General features: G+C 35.6%; 1 protein-coding gene across 6 annotated transcripts in view; it reads right to left on the minus strand.

The window, feature by feature from the left end:
- Positions 1 to 10,960: 10,960 nt before the first annotated feature.
- Positions 10,961 to 18,328, minus strand: part of LOC149573171 (LRR receptor kinase SERK2-like) — a 140,745-nt gene continuing 133,377 nt past the window's right edge. For all 6 annotated transcript variants that reach the window (XM_089814344.1, XM_089814343.1, XM_089814342.1 and 3 more), the window contains one exon: positions 10,961 to 11,597. In XM_089814344.1, the coding sequence (XP_089670470.1) occupies positions 11,283 to 11,597 (315 nt within the window). In that variant the 3' untranslated portion in view covers positions 10,961 to 11,282. The remainder of the gene's footprint in view (positions 11,598 to 18,328) is intronic.

Consider the following 18,328-nt stretch of genomic DNA (forward strand, 5'->3'; position numbering starts at 1 on the left):
AGTCCAACGAACTGAGGTGCCAACTTAGAGCCCTTTCTGAATCGAATCAGACTCTTATGCAGTCGCACTCTCAAGAAGACTATCTCCAGCCTTATACTCTCGATATATCCTCTTTGCATCAGCATACTTCTTCTGACTTTCATGTGCCTCTCTAAGGCATTGTCTAATCATGGTCACTTGCTACTCCATCTCTTTGACTAACTGGAGACCAATAGATACCCTATCCTCAATCCTATCCCAACCCAAGGGTGTTCTACAAGGTCTTCCATACAAGGCCTCATAAGGTGGCATACCTATAGAGGAATGGTGCCCATTTTTATAGGCAAACTCAACAAGATGCAACTATTTCTCCCATTTGGCCTGATGGTCCATTACGCACATATGTAACATGTCCTCCAATACCTAATTCACTCACTCAGTCTGACCATCGATCTAAGAATGGTACATTGTACTAAAATTGAGACTAGTGCCCAATGCTGCTTGCAACTCTCTCCAAAAGGATGAAGCGAACAATGAGTTTCTATTTGAGATGATCTTATGGGGAATGCCATGAAGTCTAACAATGTCCTACAAAAATGTCTGAGCTATGTCTCATGCTGTGTATGTAGAATACATGAGTGAGAAGTGGAAAACCTTGGTCAATGTGTCAATCGTCACCAAAATGGCATCATAGTGGTGAGAAGACATGGGAAGACCAACAATAAAATCCATAGATATAGCATTCCACTTCCACTCTAGAATCTCATGATGTTGAAGAAGCCCACTGGGATGACGGTGCTCTTCCTTCACCATCTGACACTTAAGGCATCTTACAACAATGCTAGCAATCTACACTCTCATGTCTAGCCAGTGATATAACTGTCTCAAATCTGCATGTAGCTTCTTGACACTAGGGTGCACTACAAATGTGCTCTTTGAGCCTCAAGTACAATAAGATCGCACAAACCCCCAATGGACAGTACATAAATGCATCCTCTATGATGCAAAAAAGCATCAGACTCTAATGAATACTTTGAATACTTCCCTTCTAAGGGTCTCTGAGAATGCACCAACTAACTCACTTCTACATAAAGCTCACCTACTAGAAAATGATGTAGGATCCGCTCTCTCAAATTGGTGCAAGTAGTCACAAATGAGAGCTCATGGCACCTTCTACTTCAAGAAACTACAACCACATTCTCCTTTCCCTTGATGTAATAAACATCAAAATCATATTCACAAGGGAACTCCATCCACCTTCTTTGCCTAGAATTAAGGTTCGATTGTGTAAATGTGTACTACAAGCTCTAGTGGTTGGAATGAAGTTTGAATCTATGACCTAGAAGGAAGTTTCACCACCTCACTAAAGCATGAACAACTGCTACAAGCTCTAGGTCATAAGTAGGGTAATTGAGTTCATGAGTCTTCAAATTCCTAGACTCATAGGAAATAGGTCATCTATCTTGCATAAGGACTGCTCCTACACCATCCAAAGATGCATCTGCGCACACCACAAAATCCACAGAAGGATCTGGCACTACAAGGATAGGTGCACTCGTGAGGGCTCTCTTGAGCTCTTGGAAAGCTCTATCCACTCGTATTTCTTTCCCTTTCTTTGAAGAGATGTGATTCGGTGTGCCAATCTAGAGAATCCCGCAATAAAGCGTCAATAATATCCTACTAGTCCCATAGAACTCCTTACTTTAGTGACACTGGTGGGTGCTGGCCTATCCATGATGGCCCTAATCTTCGATGGATGTACTAAGACTCCATCATATGATATAACATGACCCAAATAATGTCTCTCATGTCTATAGAATGCACACTTCAACAAGTTGCAATACAATTGGTTCTCTCTTAACTTCTTCAACAGTTGTCTCAGGCGCTCTTCACGCTCCTCATCACAAGAATATATCATAATATCATTAAGGAATACGACCACAAACTTATCCAAAAAGGTACAGAATACCTCATTCATGAGTCTCATGAATACAGCTAGAGTATTCCTAAGGCCAAATGGTACCACAATGAGCTTGTAGTGACCATACCTTGTACGAAATGAAGTCTTGTGGATATCATTATCCACAATCCTTAACTGATGATAACCCGACTTTAGATCTATCTTTGAAAATATTCGAGTACCCTATAACTGATTGAAGAGATCATCAATCCTAGGAAGCAAGTATCAGTTCTTAATGGTTACTTTATTCAGTTATCGATAATCAATGCACAACCTAAGTGATATGTCTTTCTTCTTTACGAAAATCACTAGTGCACCCCAAGGTGATACACTAGGTTGAATATTCCCTTTCTCTAAGAGTTCCTCCAACTGAGTCTTTAGCTCACCAAGCTCATGAGTAGTCATATTGTAAGGTGCTCTTGATACTGGCTTGGCTCTTGGCACAAGATCAATGTGAAAATCCATAGCTCTAGGTAGAGGTATACCAAGGAGATCTGAAGGAAATACATCTACAAACTCTTGCAAAATTGGAAAATCATTGAGGGATGGCTCTCCCATCCAAATCTTCCTCTCTATCACTAATGGTGATAGCGAATAACTGACATCACTTTCGCATGCACCGTCTAAGTTGCATAGTGGAAATCATATGAAGAGATATTGGTCTCTTCACTCTGAAGATCACTCTAGAGATCTCATATTCATCCACACATTCTACCCTCTTTTGTCAACAATCCATCTTGACGCTATGGGCATAAAGTCAATCCATGCCAAGGACAACATCATAAGAACCTGGAGGGGTAATGCATAGATCAGACATCATGGTCATGTCTCCAATCTGAATTTAGCAATTATGCACCATAGAACTAACTAACACTCTAGATCTTGAGGCTAATTGTACTTCCTAACTGACGTCTTGTCTAACTACCACTAGCCTGCAACACTCCACTACATATTGAGAAATAAAAGAGGCAATAGCTTTGGAATCAAATAAAACAACAACCATACTACCTTGTATTATACCTGTGGCTTCGATAACTATGGCCTGATGCTCAGCCTAGTAGTTGTCAACCACTACAAATACTTTGTGGGATCTACCCATGTCACCAATTGTAGGCTCTGAGATAGCCCCTCTTTGACCACTGGATGATTGTCCCTACGAACACTCTCTAGCTAGATGACCCATGCCACCTCAAGTGTAGCACGGTCCTCAGGTATAAGCTTATACACCCTAAGATCTAGATTGTTGTGGATGCACAAACCTACTAGATCCATTGTATCCACCCGTGGAAGACTCCTGAGTATTCGTTGATTATGACTGTGGGGCATGTGTCATCTAATCATGTTTAGGACCTTATGACTACCACTGCTTGGGCTTAGAGCCCTTATAACCCTATGATGGTTTTTGCTACTGTTGATGTGATTTTTTTTCTGGGACTGTTGGCCCTTAGAGAACCCTATTGCATTGTTTTGATTCCCTTTCCAAGGGGGTTTCTGCTGGGTAGAGTTTCAGTTCTTAGACAGATTCTGAGACTCCTTTCTATCCCAAGTATCCTCAACAACTAGTGCTATCTCAACTACCTATCTGAAAGTGGTAGGGAAAGCCAAATGGACTACACCATGGAGTGATAAATTTAGGCCCATGATGAAGCAATGGACTCCTAGTTTCTCATCTTTCATGTATTCAACATAAAGAAAGAGCTCGAGAAACCTTCTCTCATATTGAGCTACTATGAGGCCCCTCTAATGTAGAGAATGAAATTCCTCTATCTACTTATGTTTGAAGTGCTTGAAAAGGTACCTCTCTCGGAATCTAACCAAAAATGTCTCCCATGTGAGGGCATTCATCCTCACTCCTATAGATTCCTCTTGTTGCCACCAAATGGAGGCATTCTCCCTCAATTGATGGATCGTTAGTTGTGCCTTCAAATTACTCCCATAAGGACGTAATCCAAAACACCACTGCAGACTCTATACTAGGCCTCTACTACTACTCCATCAATGAAACCGATAAACAAGGGTGGTTAGAGTTGTATCAACTCTCTGATCTTATCTCCTACATGTCTAGGAGGTCTATCAAGTGGTGGTCCTACCTGATGTATCGAATCACCCTCATGATCGCCCTATCCCTCAACCTACCTCGGTGGGGGGCTCCTACTCCTCTCTCTGCCACCGGCCTCACCTCCTCTAGGATCTTGTGCTTTCCCTTCGCGAATCTGTTGCCTTGGCTATACTATAAGTGGTAGCCTTTGTTGGACTACTCCAATCAAGGTCTAGAGGGCATCCAAAATATCCTAATTCAAGTTCGGTGGTGGTGATGGTGGAGGTGGTGGTTCATCCTCCTATTCTACTCTACGACCTCTTCCTGGGCGACGGTTTCATGTGACGGGAGGCATCCTACAAAAATTAAAGGTTCAGATAAGTTGAAACGTAATAGTTTTAGGTTCCTAGGGTTGAAACACGAATCTGATACCAAAATGTCATGTCCAAAATAATGGGGCAAATACATACAGAATTTTTTTTTTAAAGGTTAATAAGTCCACTATGTTGATACATGTTTGACTAAGACTCACATGACACATTAGGTTTTGACATGATTCAATAAAGTCATTTTACAAATTAAACTATAGGTATGTTGAAATGCACACATAGAGTTTTTGAAGCCATACCTTAATACTTTACCTAAAGATTTACTACTCAAGGAAACTTTAACATTTCATTAAATCGAATAAAAGAGTAAATAAAATTTTCTAATATAAATATTAATTTTACCTTACTACTAAATTCATGACTCATTATAAAGAGAAGATACATTATCTATCCCAAATATAACATCTCCACTAACTATCCTTACTAACCAATTTGTTTCCCACTCTAATCAAAACAGTCAATTACTTAAAATAAGGCAACCATGTACAATTTAATTAAATAGATTTAAGAATACTAAAACATTAATACTTTTAAATCATAAACTAATTAAAACATACTATCCGACCTATTAGCCACTACTAATATCTAATCACTTCTTAGGAAACTACACCTATAATGATCTTTTAAAAGACATGACATAAATATAATTTAACAAGATTAAACTAAACTAAAACAACATTAAGTAAAATCTAAATGCTAGAATAAAGATATAGTAATCTTAACTAAACCCTTTTAACCCTTCAAACCATCTAACCCTTAACAACTCATTTTAATATAATTAAGTGTTCAAAATGAAACAACATTAACTATTTAATCCCAACTTTATACTTACTAACCACTACACTTACCAATAATTAATATTTACTAATGCCTAACTAACTAACCATACTAATCCTAACACCTAACTAACTAACTTTAACATCTAACATATCCTAACACCTAACCCCCAACACTAACCTTCATCTAACCTTACCCCCTCAACTACCTCTAACCCCACCTAACCTCCTTACCCAATGCCTTGGGCGACTTCCAAGGTCTCTGCACATGATCCCAAGCATGGGATTCACAGCCCAAGGACAGTCCTTGACTTTCCAAATGGTGGGTATGCAGGACAAGATTTGGACCTACTTTAAATCGGTCACCTCTCTTATGTTTGGTTTGGAGAAAGGGGGATTCATACCCCACTCTAATGCATTTCGAACAAATAATACTTTATTCCTTTCTTCCATGTCAGGTGGGTTAGGAAATTAAGATAAAGTGTGCTTTCTTGAGGGTGGAGCGGTGATGTCATCCTCTTGATTGCATTGACCAAAAAGTTTTTATGTTTAAAGGTTTAGTGCGTGACATAGGAGTTAGAGTTAAAGGGAAATTTTTAAAAGTTTTATAGGTGGGGAGGGATAAGGTAAGAGTTTTAGTTTATTTATTTATTTTAATTCATTTTTTAAATTTTCATAATTCCCTATTAAAATGGTGTTCAAAGGATATTTAAGAGAATTTGAAGGGAATATTCTCTGTTCTAAAGAGGATAAAAAAATTTCCCATACAAAGGGCAAAAACAATTTTTCTCTGGAATGATAAATTTTCTTAAGCCTCTTTTTTTTAACAAGTGTTCAATTTTCAATTATATTTACATGGCAAAAGGGAATATTTTTGTTTTCATTTTCTAGGATGAATTAGAACATAGTGTTTGAAGTTATGCATTAAAGTAGGAATATGTTTTTATTTTCAATAGTTACTAAAATACAATGAAATACCAACTAAATAAATCAAATTTCCTTAACATAGTTCGAAATTCAAATTCCATAACTTTAAATAACATCATTGCATCTATTTACCAATAAACATATGCATACAAATTTTGATTATAAAGAATATCATATGAAAGGAAATTGCTCTTTTTTTTTTTCAACATACATGGGCTAGCCACTTCTTATTCATTTTATTCGAATACCTGATTCAAAGACTCCCTTGGAAAGAACTAAGAAAGAAAATCCGAAAATCATTGTCATTTTAGGAATAAGGTTAACAATAAATCTTTATAACAAGATCATTATCCCAAGGAGAAGTCTCCCAAACATTTGAATTGAAACAACTCTAAATTCCTTCTTGGCTACATATCAATGTAGCTACTACGAAATCTGCAAATTACATCAAAATAACCATAGAAAAATTGAAACTGACCAGGAGACAATCAGATTCAACACAAGGACACATACAACCAAATACTCTCATCTCAAGTTTGCACAACAGGTTCATTATCGAACCAAACTAGGGACAAGGTGGACTTTTTCAAGGTATGAGAAGTCAGTCACAAAACCAAAACAGATGCTCCTTCCGAAGTTATAATCACAAGAACTTTCATTCTTCTATTTCTTAATACTCAAAACAACAACATAGTTTGTATTAACGAGTAGTGGCCCATATCACCCTACTCTCTCTCTCTCTCTCTCTCTCTCTCTCTCTCTCTCTCTCTCTCCTTGTTATGAGGAGAGACTCTACACTGCTCAAAGTTCAACTGAGACCCTCCCCCCATACATGGCGACTTATGCCCTATACGAGGGTGGGTAATGCCAACACAACCCTCTCAATTTCTTTCATAAAAAAAAAATGTAAAAACACAAAAAAAAAATCAAGAAACCCATAACAATCACATCCCTTACATGTTTCATCATACATACGAATACACATATATGTAGAAAGCCTACTTAAACAATGAAGAACATAGCATGAAGAACATGAACTTGAAAGATTCCTACCTTCACAAATGGTTATGGAAAACTGAAATTTTGAAAAGCGTTATCCCTTCTTCCTCCTTCAATCCTAGCTTTACGCTTTCTAAATGTAGAGATTGAGTGAACACTCTTCAACTCTCAAATTTGCAACTAAATAAGCTCTTAACTTACCCACCTAAAAATTGCAATAACTCCAGACTTAACTAAGGCTATGTAGAGTCTTCTAACTTAATCCTATCATTAAGGCAACCTTTATGGTGGAGTATAAACTTGTCAAACTCATAGTGAAATTCAAATTTTCGCACTAAAGTAAAAATGAGATATTTTAGTGATCACAAAAGTCAACAAAAAGGTCTAGAGGAGTGGAAAATGCCCCCAACCTATACACATACCCCCTAGGCACTTTGTTTTCATCAATTTGGCCTCTAGGACCTATTAATTGGCTTCAAATATTTGGACTTTCTTAAAACCTTAGAAATGCAAACTTACCACTAAACTTTAATTAGAGTAATTAATCCAAGTTACCAACTAATTAGTCTTAAGTTATTCAGTTAGTCCATCTCAGATTATCAAGTTACTCGGCTAACCCTAATTATCATGTTGATATACATATACGAATTATGAGTGTCAAGTGACACTATAAAATCATTGTTACAAAACATTAAACACTTTACAATAACATAATGACATGCACATTCAAATTACAATACAAATAATATACGGAACAATAGGGTCTACATCTTTCATTAGACTCAAACCTCGGCTTCACAAACTATACATAAGGTCGAGTTCTGATTCTCCATTAGATTTCATGGCAGATTATACTAGATACTAAATTCACGCATCAATAGTTCAAGAAAAATCACATACATATAGTTAAAACTCATTTGGATAATCACATAAATCAAAACATCAATCTTTCATATAAATAACTATTATCTCATTTTTGTTCATATATTTAACCATTAAAATTTGCATAATTAGGGTATTAATCATATTCCTAATCTTGCATTCATTTATTATATCACATCATCAATATACATGCTCATAAAACATTAAATAACATGATTAAGCATCTCAAAGTAAAACATCACACGTCATTAAATAAAATAATAATGTTTAGTCCATCTGACAATGTCTCGACATATCAAGTCATAATGTATCAAAATAATAATATATCAGTTGTATTATGATGGGTTGGGGCAAGGCCTCACAACACCATCAATCCCCTTCACTCTACCATCATGGAATCTTATCTTGACTCTACCATGGCCGACAACATTTTGATGAGTTATCAGCTAGATAGACGTTCCCACCATCAAACTCTTCATACTTTGAAAACTAATCTCTATGAGATGTCATGGTGAAATAAGCACTTGAATCTATCCACCACACATCTTCTAATGCATGTGTTGCCAAGGTTGCAACAAAAACATCTACTTCATCTTGAGAGAACTTTTCATAGTCAAAACAAGAGAAATCTTTTACCTTTTAAATTCTTCTCCTACTTGCACTCTTTTTGGAGATAACCAGGCTTGTCATAGTTACAATATTTTGTGTTGGACTTTTTACTAGGAGATTTAAATATCCCCAAAGAATTGGATTCACCCTTCTTATCCTTCTTCTTATCTTTTTGTATTGTTCTACCACAAGCAACTAGGGCCTCGTTGGCTATCTCAAAATATTGTCTTAACGTCTCTTCAGAGAATAGTGAAACCACCACAACCTCCAATTTGAAAGTGGTTGTTGTAATTCCAAGGGTCATAACAAGGTGATCCCATGAGTCCAACGAAGAATATAACAAAAGCATACAATATCTTGATCATCAATCTTATCACTGACATAATTCAAGTAAGCAACTAGCTTTATTAAATACACTCAAGTGATCTAGAACAAACCCTCCTTCCTCCATCCTTAGAGAATACTTCTCTCTTAGGAATACCTGATTTTGCAAAGATTTCCCATAACAAATATCACCAAGCTTCTTCCAAAGATCAACTAAGTATTCTCTTCATGGACATTCAGGGGCACTAAATCAGCCAACAATTTATCAAACCCTTGATTTTTTTAACCATTTCATCTCAATCATCCTGCAGTGTAGCTTGGGAATTCGTTGAAGAAACAACCTATAGATCTCTCTCTTCAAGCATGTCCTTCATTTTGAGCTTTTACAACTCAAAATTGTTGTCATTAAAATTATCCATCTCTACTCTTTTAGATGTGCTTGCCATATCTAACCTTCAACAAGGTTATGAAATATTCCTTTCCAAAACTCCCACTAAAGCTAGATCAGCACAAAAAAACCTTTCCACCCAAAAACAATAACAAATTTAGCCAAGCTCTAATACCAATTGAAAGGAAGCCAACAATGGAATAACTCTTCTAAATGCTAAATCTAATAGGAGAGCTGATGCAGAAATTTCTTACAAACCCTTAAATTATTGCAAACTAGATAAACACATTAAAAAACAGATTTATACAAATAAACTCACAAAACCAAATATACAGAGGAAAACCCTTTCAAGGAAAAAAAAAACTCACTCCAAAAGTCAGACTCAATTGTATTATCAACAACAACAACATGTACAGTACAATGTCATGAACCAATCTTCATCAAGAGTAAATGCTACTACAGAGAACTCTAGAGAATAGCTGGCACAAAAAACACTCCTTAGAAGATATCCAACCTAAAATTGTCAAATGCACTAGGTAGCTACATTTTCGTAGAGCTCGACACAAGTGAAAAGAAAGAGCTCATAGTTTCTAAAACGCATCTCTAATACCAAAGAGGTATGTGGTGTCAACATTGCTAAACTGATGACACATCGAACAAAGAAACCTCCAATGTAACATAACCAAACCAATAACGGTCACCATTCCATATGCAACACCTACCTCACACTACTTGTCAATAGTGAACTCCACCATAAATATCAATTAACAATCTCCCCGTGACTCTTCCACCAAACTAGTTACTGTCACAATCATTATACAAATCTGTCATAGCTCCAACATAATAACTTACAACAACTCCTTAATATTAGCACTTTCAAAGTAGGTTTAAAATTAAATAAATAATAAAATTTACATATTTGAACTCAAAGGATGATACACCTTAATCCTAACATGTCCAAGAGAAGAAGGATCAACATCCAAAGATATAAAGTCAATGGACTTGATATTTACAATGTGCTTGGGCAAGATTTCTAGCAATCCCCAAAAACATGGTATTCACTGAATAGCAAACCAAAACGTAAAATATATAAGAAAAGTTTAAAAGATTTCTATTTTTAAAACACAATATATGTCCTCCCTTGCAAGATGTGTTTCAGTTTGCTGTTTAGGCGTTGCCAAACAAACATTGCACATCCTCATTCATTTTATTCTTTAATGTGTATTATTCTTTACAAGTGTAAAATAATAAAAGTATATTTTGAATACAAATACCAACGAACATTTCATATTTTATAAAAATGTAATACTGTGAGCTGGAGCACTGGATTATTAGTCATAATTTTAATAACATATATTGATCATGACCTCTAATATTTTCATGAAGTGATAAGGGACACATGATTTGTTATGGAATACTTTACCAATTTAAACTATAATTTATCATCAAAATTAAAATTAAAATTATTATACTTCTCATTGATCATTTTGAACTGGAATTGTAGTGTTCTGAAACCAATTTCTACTAAAGGTAAAATAATCTCCATTAATAGTAGTGGCAATTACCTATGTTCAACTCAAAATATATCAATCAGGCACAAATTCCAACACTAATTGATGAACACAATATTATCCTAAGCAACTTTTTTTCCAAATGTTAAGGGTGCAACAAAAGGGTTCCAAAACAATCTTTTCAGAACAGCTGCATGTGCAATACTTTTCATTTATTTCTCTGTTGGAAAAACCCAATGAACTTACACGAAGACACAAAACTTGGCAAAAGAAATATATCCCATACAATGAACTTTTTCCATCATTTCATAATGGCGCTGTAATCAGAAGGTTTAATCAGAAGGTTTAATCTCATGAAGGATACATTTACGAAAGAAATAATGTTAGAGATAAAATGTCGGTAATAATAGTACAAATCTTGCCGGGCTCTTCATTTCTTGAAGCAGACCACGACATCAACTCTCAAAGAGAAAGAATAGAGAAATAATAATAGACAATACCTATCTTCCACCAGAGAGCTCAATTGCATCCTGGTTATATACAGAATCCTCAGCCCACTCAAATCTCCTAGGCATCATTTCATATTCTTGTCGACGAATGACTTCAACTTGCTGCCATTCTTCCCAGCGTTCAGCCAAACCATCTCCTTCCAACATGCGGACTACTTCAGTCATGGTAGGTCGATCTTCTGGTGAGTTTTGTGTGCACAGCAATGCAACCTGAATTATGGCCTCAACTTCCTTTGCATCATAGTTCTGCTTTAGGTTTGTATCTACAATTGCATCCAACCGTTTTTCTCTCTGCAACTTTTTGACCTGTGTCATTCATTGCCAACAAATTAAATCTTTTACTGCACAATCAAAGTGCGTGAATGTTTCAAAAACTTACTGTCCAAGAGAAAATAATTAGCAAAAGTAGTACAGAAAGCAATGTGATGATTTAGCGGGCTTCAGATGCATATTTTCAGGTCAATGTTTAGCTGTCCATATAGTATTCAAAACATGAGGTTGCCCTTCTAAACCGTTCAGGATAAAGAATGTACAGATTATCACTGTTCTAGTCAAGTCACATAATGACCTCATTAGTGACTTTATGTACATATTTCTGATCTTAAAAGTCAGCAGATAAAAGGAGAGAGGAGAGTAGTTTTAGAGCAGTTGTAATAATTCCAACAATAGTTGCAAAACTCGTACTCGAATACTTGCAATTTTAAACCATTTATGCATATTACTTGCAGAATAACTTGCCAATAATTTATCAAAACATATTAGTGATTACTTGCCACCTATTCCCTGATTACTCAGCAAAAACCTGTACTTTGTGGTGAACGATCCAGCCACAATTCAATAACTATCCACCTAAAAAAAATCAAAAATGTTCTCATCCTGCTTTTGAGCTCTCCATTCCGCTTGGTTTCCTTGGCATTCATCTAGAGTTTGTAGGCATTCAGCTAAAGGTTTGAAGGTGTTCTAGAGAAGATATTATGAAGTGATATTTCGGTAGTTTTTTCTCTTCAATAATTTTTTGGGAAGGCAATTTTATTTTCTAATTTTGTTTTGATTTATTTTTTATTCAGTGTTACTGTTTTTTATTTTTCAACACATGATTGTGGGTTGGGGATCCACTCATCTACCCAAGAAAATAAAAGATGATAGTAGTTTTGAGCATCAACTATAGAACTGGGGTGCTCTGAAAGTTACAGACTTCAACCAAAACCCATCATTGTTGAAATCCTTAAGAACTGCTTCTACATACCATGAAATTCAGCAATGAATTCTTGTGCACCACCAAAAAAATCGTTACACAGCAACCAAGGATTGCTTTTCAATAACTAAGGTACTGTTGATGCCTTTAGAAATTTATTTTCTGTTAGGCTGCCAGGTTTTTGTTTGGTCTGTTTCTATAAGAAAGATATCTCTCCTACAGTTCTCTCATCTTCAAGGAGTGTGATCTGAAACATTGATGCAAAAAAAAACCTGCACAGCAAAATCCTGAAATGAAGCAGTGATCTCTTTCTCTGTTCTTAAAGTTTTGAGAGGGTTGCATTTAATTAAAAAAATTCAAATAGTAGCATATGAATTCTTCTAGTTCAAGATGAAAAATTCTCTGAAATTATTGATCCATTAGAGGGGCTAGAGAGGTAATAGTAGAGGCATATGGTTTACTTGGTGCAACTCTCGAAAAGTATCCAAAAGAATCTACAGTAACCTTGACAGACTTTACGTCAACAGTGATTATTTCCGTGTTGACCAGTTTGATGATGTCAATTTTGACAAATTTCACCCCTCTGCTGTCTCTGACCATTGTCCTATTGAGATCAGAATCCAAATGCAAAACAAAGCAGTGAGATAAGAAAAGGAAATAATTTCAAATTTAATATTCATTTGCTCAATATTGAAGATTGTAAAAAGAGTATTTTTACCCTAAGTAAAATCAATAAGATCATGCTAAAGAATTATTTTCATCTTTGACATATGGAACACTTCTGTTAGTAGTTGGAGATCTCTTTTCAAGGTGCTGTGAAGAAAGATAGCTTCAGATGAAAGGTCTGAGAACATCTGCAGGAGAAGCTTCTGTCGAGACGATCCCTTAAACAAATCCTTGAATGAGGTGCTAGTAGAAGTCAAATGCAAGACTTGAGAAAATTGCAACTTATTAAAATTAAAGGGCTAAAAGTGAGGGTGAAACTGAATTGGCTAAATAATGGCGACAACGGTTGTGAATTCGTTTTTAAGTATATAAAGAAAGAAAAGGCTTGGGAGGAAATTGGCTAAATATGGGTTAATAATCAGCATATAATTGACCCTGCTGAGCTCATGTCTGGATTCCAAACCTTTTTATAGAAATATTTTCTCTGATGAAGACATTATGAATGAGTAGAATTGTCGTATAGCCCAAGTCGCTGTAAAAAGATCATTCCAAGCAAAGTTCAAGAGGAAGACTCTGCAGCAGTTTGCTTGAGATATTTCCAAGGATGAGATTGTAAAGGGTATTAAAACCTTTGAATTGATAAATCCCTAGGTGCTGATGGGCTTCCCCCTGAGTTTTACATGAAAAAACCATTGATTGGATTGGTGTTGTCATTACCCACTTGACAAAATGACAAATTGCAGCATCACATAAGAGAAACTCAGAAATAATGTGTTGGGTAAATATTTTGCAATTGACGGTTTTGAGTAAAATCTAGTCACAAAATAGGATGACAAGCCACAGCGTGTGACATAGAGTCTCTCCTACCTTAAAGGAAAGGCTCCCCCTTCTGACCGTTCCTTGGATCAACTCAAGGTAGGCAAGAAGTTGAAAGATTTGAAAGGGTGTTATCAATATTCTTTCCTCTTAGCTTTCAGAAAAGAATCCACTTACCCGTGAAGCAAGTAATGAGCAAGATGAAACCTTGAACTACAGTTCTATCTAGAGTTGTAAACGGTGATACTGATAAACTAACACTAACTCAAAGGCTAGCTGAAAGCATACCAGTTCGACTCTAAGTCCAGTCTTAATCTACGCTATAAGAATAACCTTTACTATTGGAGCACAAAGACTTCTAGAAGTAAAGAATTCTAACTATTTCGTGAACTAAGAAAGAGATACAAGCTACAGTCAAAGCTCCTAGTCTATATATCTCCACAACAAAGCTTTGGCTCCAATTGCTTCCTAATTCTATATACTCAATTATCAAAAATGCTAAAACACATGAATATAAGATAACAAATGCAAATCACAAAATAGCACTACACAATCAAAGTTATGCTTGCACAATTTCTCCAAAGCCCTCTTGCATACAATAAAAGATGATTTTTACAATGAGGGGGCACTCCTTTAAATAGACAAAGGAGTAGAGAAAAAGGAGGAAAAAGTGGGAGCAACTTAACCAAATTTGACCCGGTCTAACTAACAAGAGAAATTATTGGATTACACATCATAAAGACATGTAAATCATATTACATGTAATTACACATTTTCATGTAATACATCCTCTTCAATCTACAAACATGAAATAGAGAATAAAGAAGACAGAAAAGAACTGAAACAATCCTAATGATTATTTTTAAGTGCCTTCAACTTGATGATCATCATGCACTGTAGGAAGATCTGAAATCTCCATCATATTTGATATAGCTTCTATTCTCACACCATCGACATATGTTGATTTCACAACTTTGCAATTTGCCACGAGAGTATCTCGTAAGTCCTTTGCTAAAGATTTGTTAAAAGATAACTTATTCATTGTATGAGAACCAAAATCTTCAGAATCTAAATCAGCATTAACTCTCATTGTATATTCTGAAGTCATTTCTTCAATTGCAACCAAGTTATCATACTCATCAAAAACTTGAAATCCCATTTGTTCCAAGTAGCACATAATCCAAGTTTCTATTGCCTAACAATCTTCCAAGACTGCCTGCAACTTTGTAACAAGTTTTCTTAGTGTTTCTTCTTTATAGCCCATGAGTCAGTGGCATTTGTAGAACATTTCACAAGATGGAACAATATCACATGTAACCATGGCGTCCAAATTAGATTTAGCGATCTCATCCCAATCATTCAAAATTTCTTTCAAAGTGTTAGCTTCCTAACTCAAAGATGCAATCAAGCCATGCAGCATTTCTTCAATCTCTCTAATATGTTCAAGAATTCTGACTGCATCTATGATGGCTTGAACTACTTCAGAGACAACTTCTCCAAACCAAAGTATTTTCTGCTTCAATGATCCGCTTCTCTCGAGGTATCTGAGATGTAGTGGATGTATGTTGTGAAGATTGTTGTTGAATAGCCTCACTCAGGTGAGCAACATCTTGCTTGTGCTAATTCTTTTTCTCCCACAGCTTGTGATTACTCTTTGATACATTAGCAAGTGCATCATGGGCATCTTGTGGACAATTCAACCATAATTGCTTACCAAGTTCAATTTTGGTGAACTTGTAATCCGAACAGCTAAGTTCTTCAACCGATTTGTCCACTAGTGCTTAAACAACCTCCACAAACATAGTCTTATCAGAATCAACTATGATCCTTGCAAAAATCTTATCTTTCAAAGATTTAGACTTGGTTTTCTTAATAGGGAGATTATCTGGGGGCATAGTAATCTTGTCCAACCAAGCAGGCAAACTAAAACCCTTGTTTGCTGATTCAAGAGCAGTAACAACCATCGACATTAATCCTGATTGTATTTCCGTAGTGACTGCACAGGCTTCAGTTTGTATTGCTATACCAAGAGGTATCTATTGAGAAGACTCTGTCATGAATGCTTAAAAACCGGTTATTTAAGTATCAAGTTGGGAAACTCGACCTTCTGTGAATGTTGGGAAATCTTCAAACATATTTCCCAAGTTCTCACATTACTCAGTTGTGAGAATACGTGGAGCTACTGAAGAGATAGGAAGTGCCAATGTATTCAATTCTAAGGCAGGGATAGTAGATGCAAAAGCAGTGGAGAATGAGTCCACGTCATCATCTACGACACCAAGAAAAGGTGTTTCCCAAATGGATGGACCTTGCTGAGTTATTGGTCGTGGACGAGATATGATCATAACCTCTCCTTCCTCTTCATCAATTTCTTCTTTAGATGCAGTTTCCTCTTCAACTTCTTCCTCATCAAACTCTTGAGCTCATGTAGGCGCTTGTGAGGGTTCTTGAGATGACTAAGACCCCTTTCCACCTTTTAACTTGAACTTGAGAAATTGCATTGCAACAGAAGAAGACGCACCATCTTTGCTTGAGATTTCCTTCCAAGCGATCCAAAACTTCCACAATCTAAGCCAAGTTCGGGATGCACTCTCTTGAGACTTTTGATCTTCAACCATTTGATGGTATTCGGGATGGATTGAGATCTATCGAAAATCAATATACCTTCTTTTTGTTGCCACTGTATAAGAAACAAACATTGCTTATCAAAACCAACACAATGGTATTCTGGATCAAGAATATTACCATCATCCTCAATCTGAAGATTAGATGGAATTTCAAGAGGTTAAGATCAATGATCTGATGTAGGGTGAGCCTACAGTAATCCATGTTCATGATATCTAACTCTATGTGCAGGTCAATCCATATGTCCTCTATGCAATGAACATGAGTGAATGCCCTCTTAATCATTGAATGCATCCCTCGATAATCAAAATCAAACCTAGCCTTGAACATTTTTAATGTGATAAGTTGAAATACCCTCCATATTCTTTTCCTTGTAAACTGAATTGATCATATATTGACCAATTACCAAGGGTTTGGCTGTAGTGATACCAAAACCTAGCCTATGCAGAGAATTCTAATAAGATTGTAGTCCAAGGTAAACTTTAAGAAACCCCCCTCTAGAAAAAGATATAAATCATTGGCGAATCTTTCATTATTTTGAAAAACCAAATTATTTTCATCGGTGAATCTCTCAATTGTTTAATTTTAAATATTATTTACATTGGTGATTATTTTGGAATCATAATTTTTGAGTAGAAAATATTGGTGAATCTCAATAATAATAGGAAGTTCGCTAATCGTCATGGAATATTAAAAATCAAAATTGAACATGTTTTATCTCATGGCAATTATGAGGATAATTATATTATATTTTAAATCAGTAGTGAAAACTATATATTGGTAATATATCCCTAAAGTTAATAATTATGATAATTATTGGTGAATTAATTTTAATTTCTTCAATAATATATAATATTTAGGTGAATCAAATCTAATCATGTATAGAATATTGTGGCGAATCTTTAAGTTTAAATTTTTTATTAAAATAAATTATTGAGCGATTTTAAATATTTTAGAACTAAATTTAATAAAAATGTGGCAATTTAGGTTGCATTAAATCTTATATTATTAGCCAAATTACTAGCAAAAAAAATTTAGAATTTGCAAAATTATGAATATTCACCACTAAAAAACACCCTGGATCGTACTTCCATGAGTTGTTTGGCTAATTCCATTAGTATGATCTTATCTGTAGCATATTTTGGCAGAGTATATGGCTCTCCTTTGAAATAACCAACTCTCAAATAAGTGAAAGTTGGAAACTGTAGAAAGATAGCACCAAATTGATTAACCTTGTTCCAAGCCTCATCTACCACTCGCTTCATCACTAGTTGTTTGTCAAACAAACACCGGAAACATCCAAAACATGCATCTTGAACTCTCCTATAATGATATTTGTTGTGCGACAAGGTGATTTAATCATAGTAATTCTAGATAGGAACTTGTAACCGATCCCCTTTGGTGGAGAGACCTAAGAAAGATCTCATGGATGCAGCTATGTAAACCAAGTAGAAATTCATGTAGAATGGTGTTGAGGTTCCTACATTAAGCAACTACTCACAAATAGTAGTACTAATAAGTTCTCCCTAGAAGATAGGTTCCTCATTATCAAAGATCTAGAAAATAAATTTATACATCCAAGGCTCAAAATCACTAGAATCTTTGAGACCGCATATCCTGCTGAGAAGAGTTATTAAGTCTTTGTATTCTGAATGGATCAATAGCACCAACTTATCATATCTGCTCACTCTTCAAATAAAAAATGGAGAGTACAATTTAGGCTCCATCAAGTTCA

This window comes from Cupressus sempervirens, chromosome 2 (genome assembly GCF_028749045.1).
Source record: "Cupressus sempervirens isolate cs-2001-9-10 chromosome 2, ASM2874904v1, whole genome shotgun sequence".
In the NCBI taxonomy this organism is placed as follows: domain Eukaryota; kingdom Viridiplantae; phylum Streptophyta; class Pinopsida; order Cupressales; family Cupressaceae; genus Cupressus; species Cupressus sempervirens.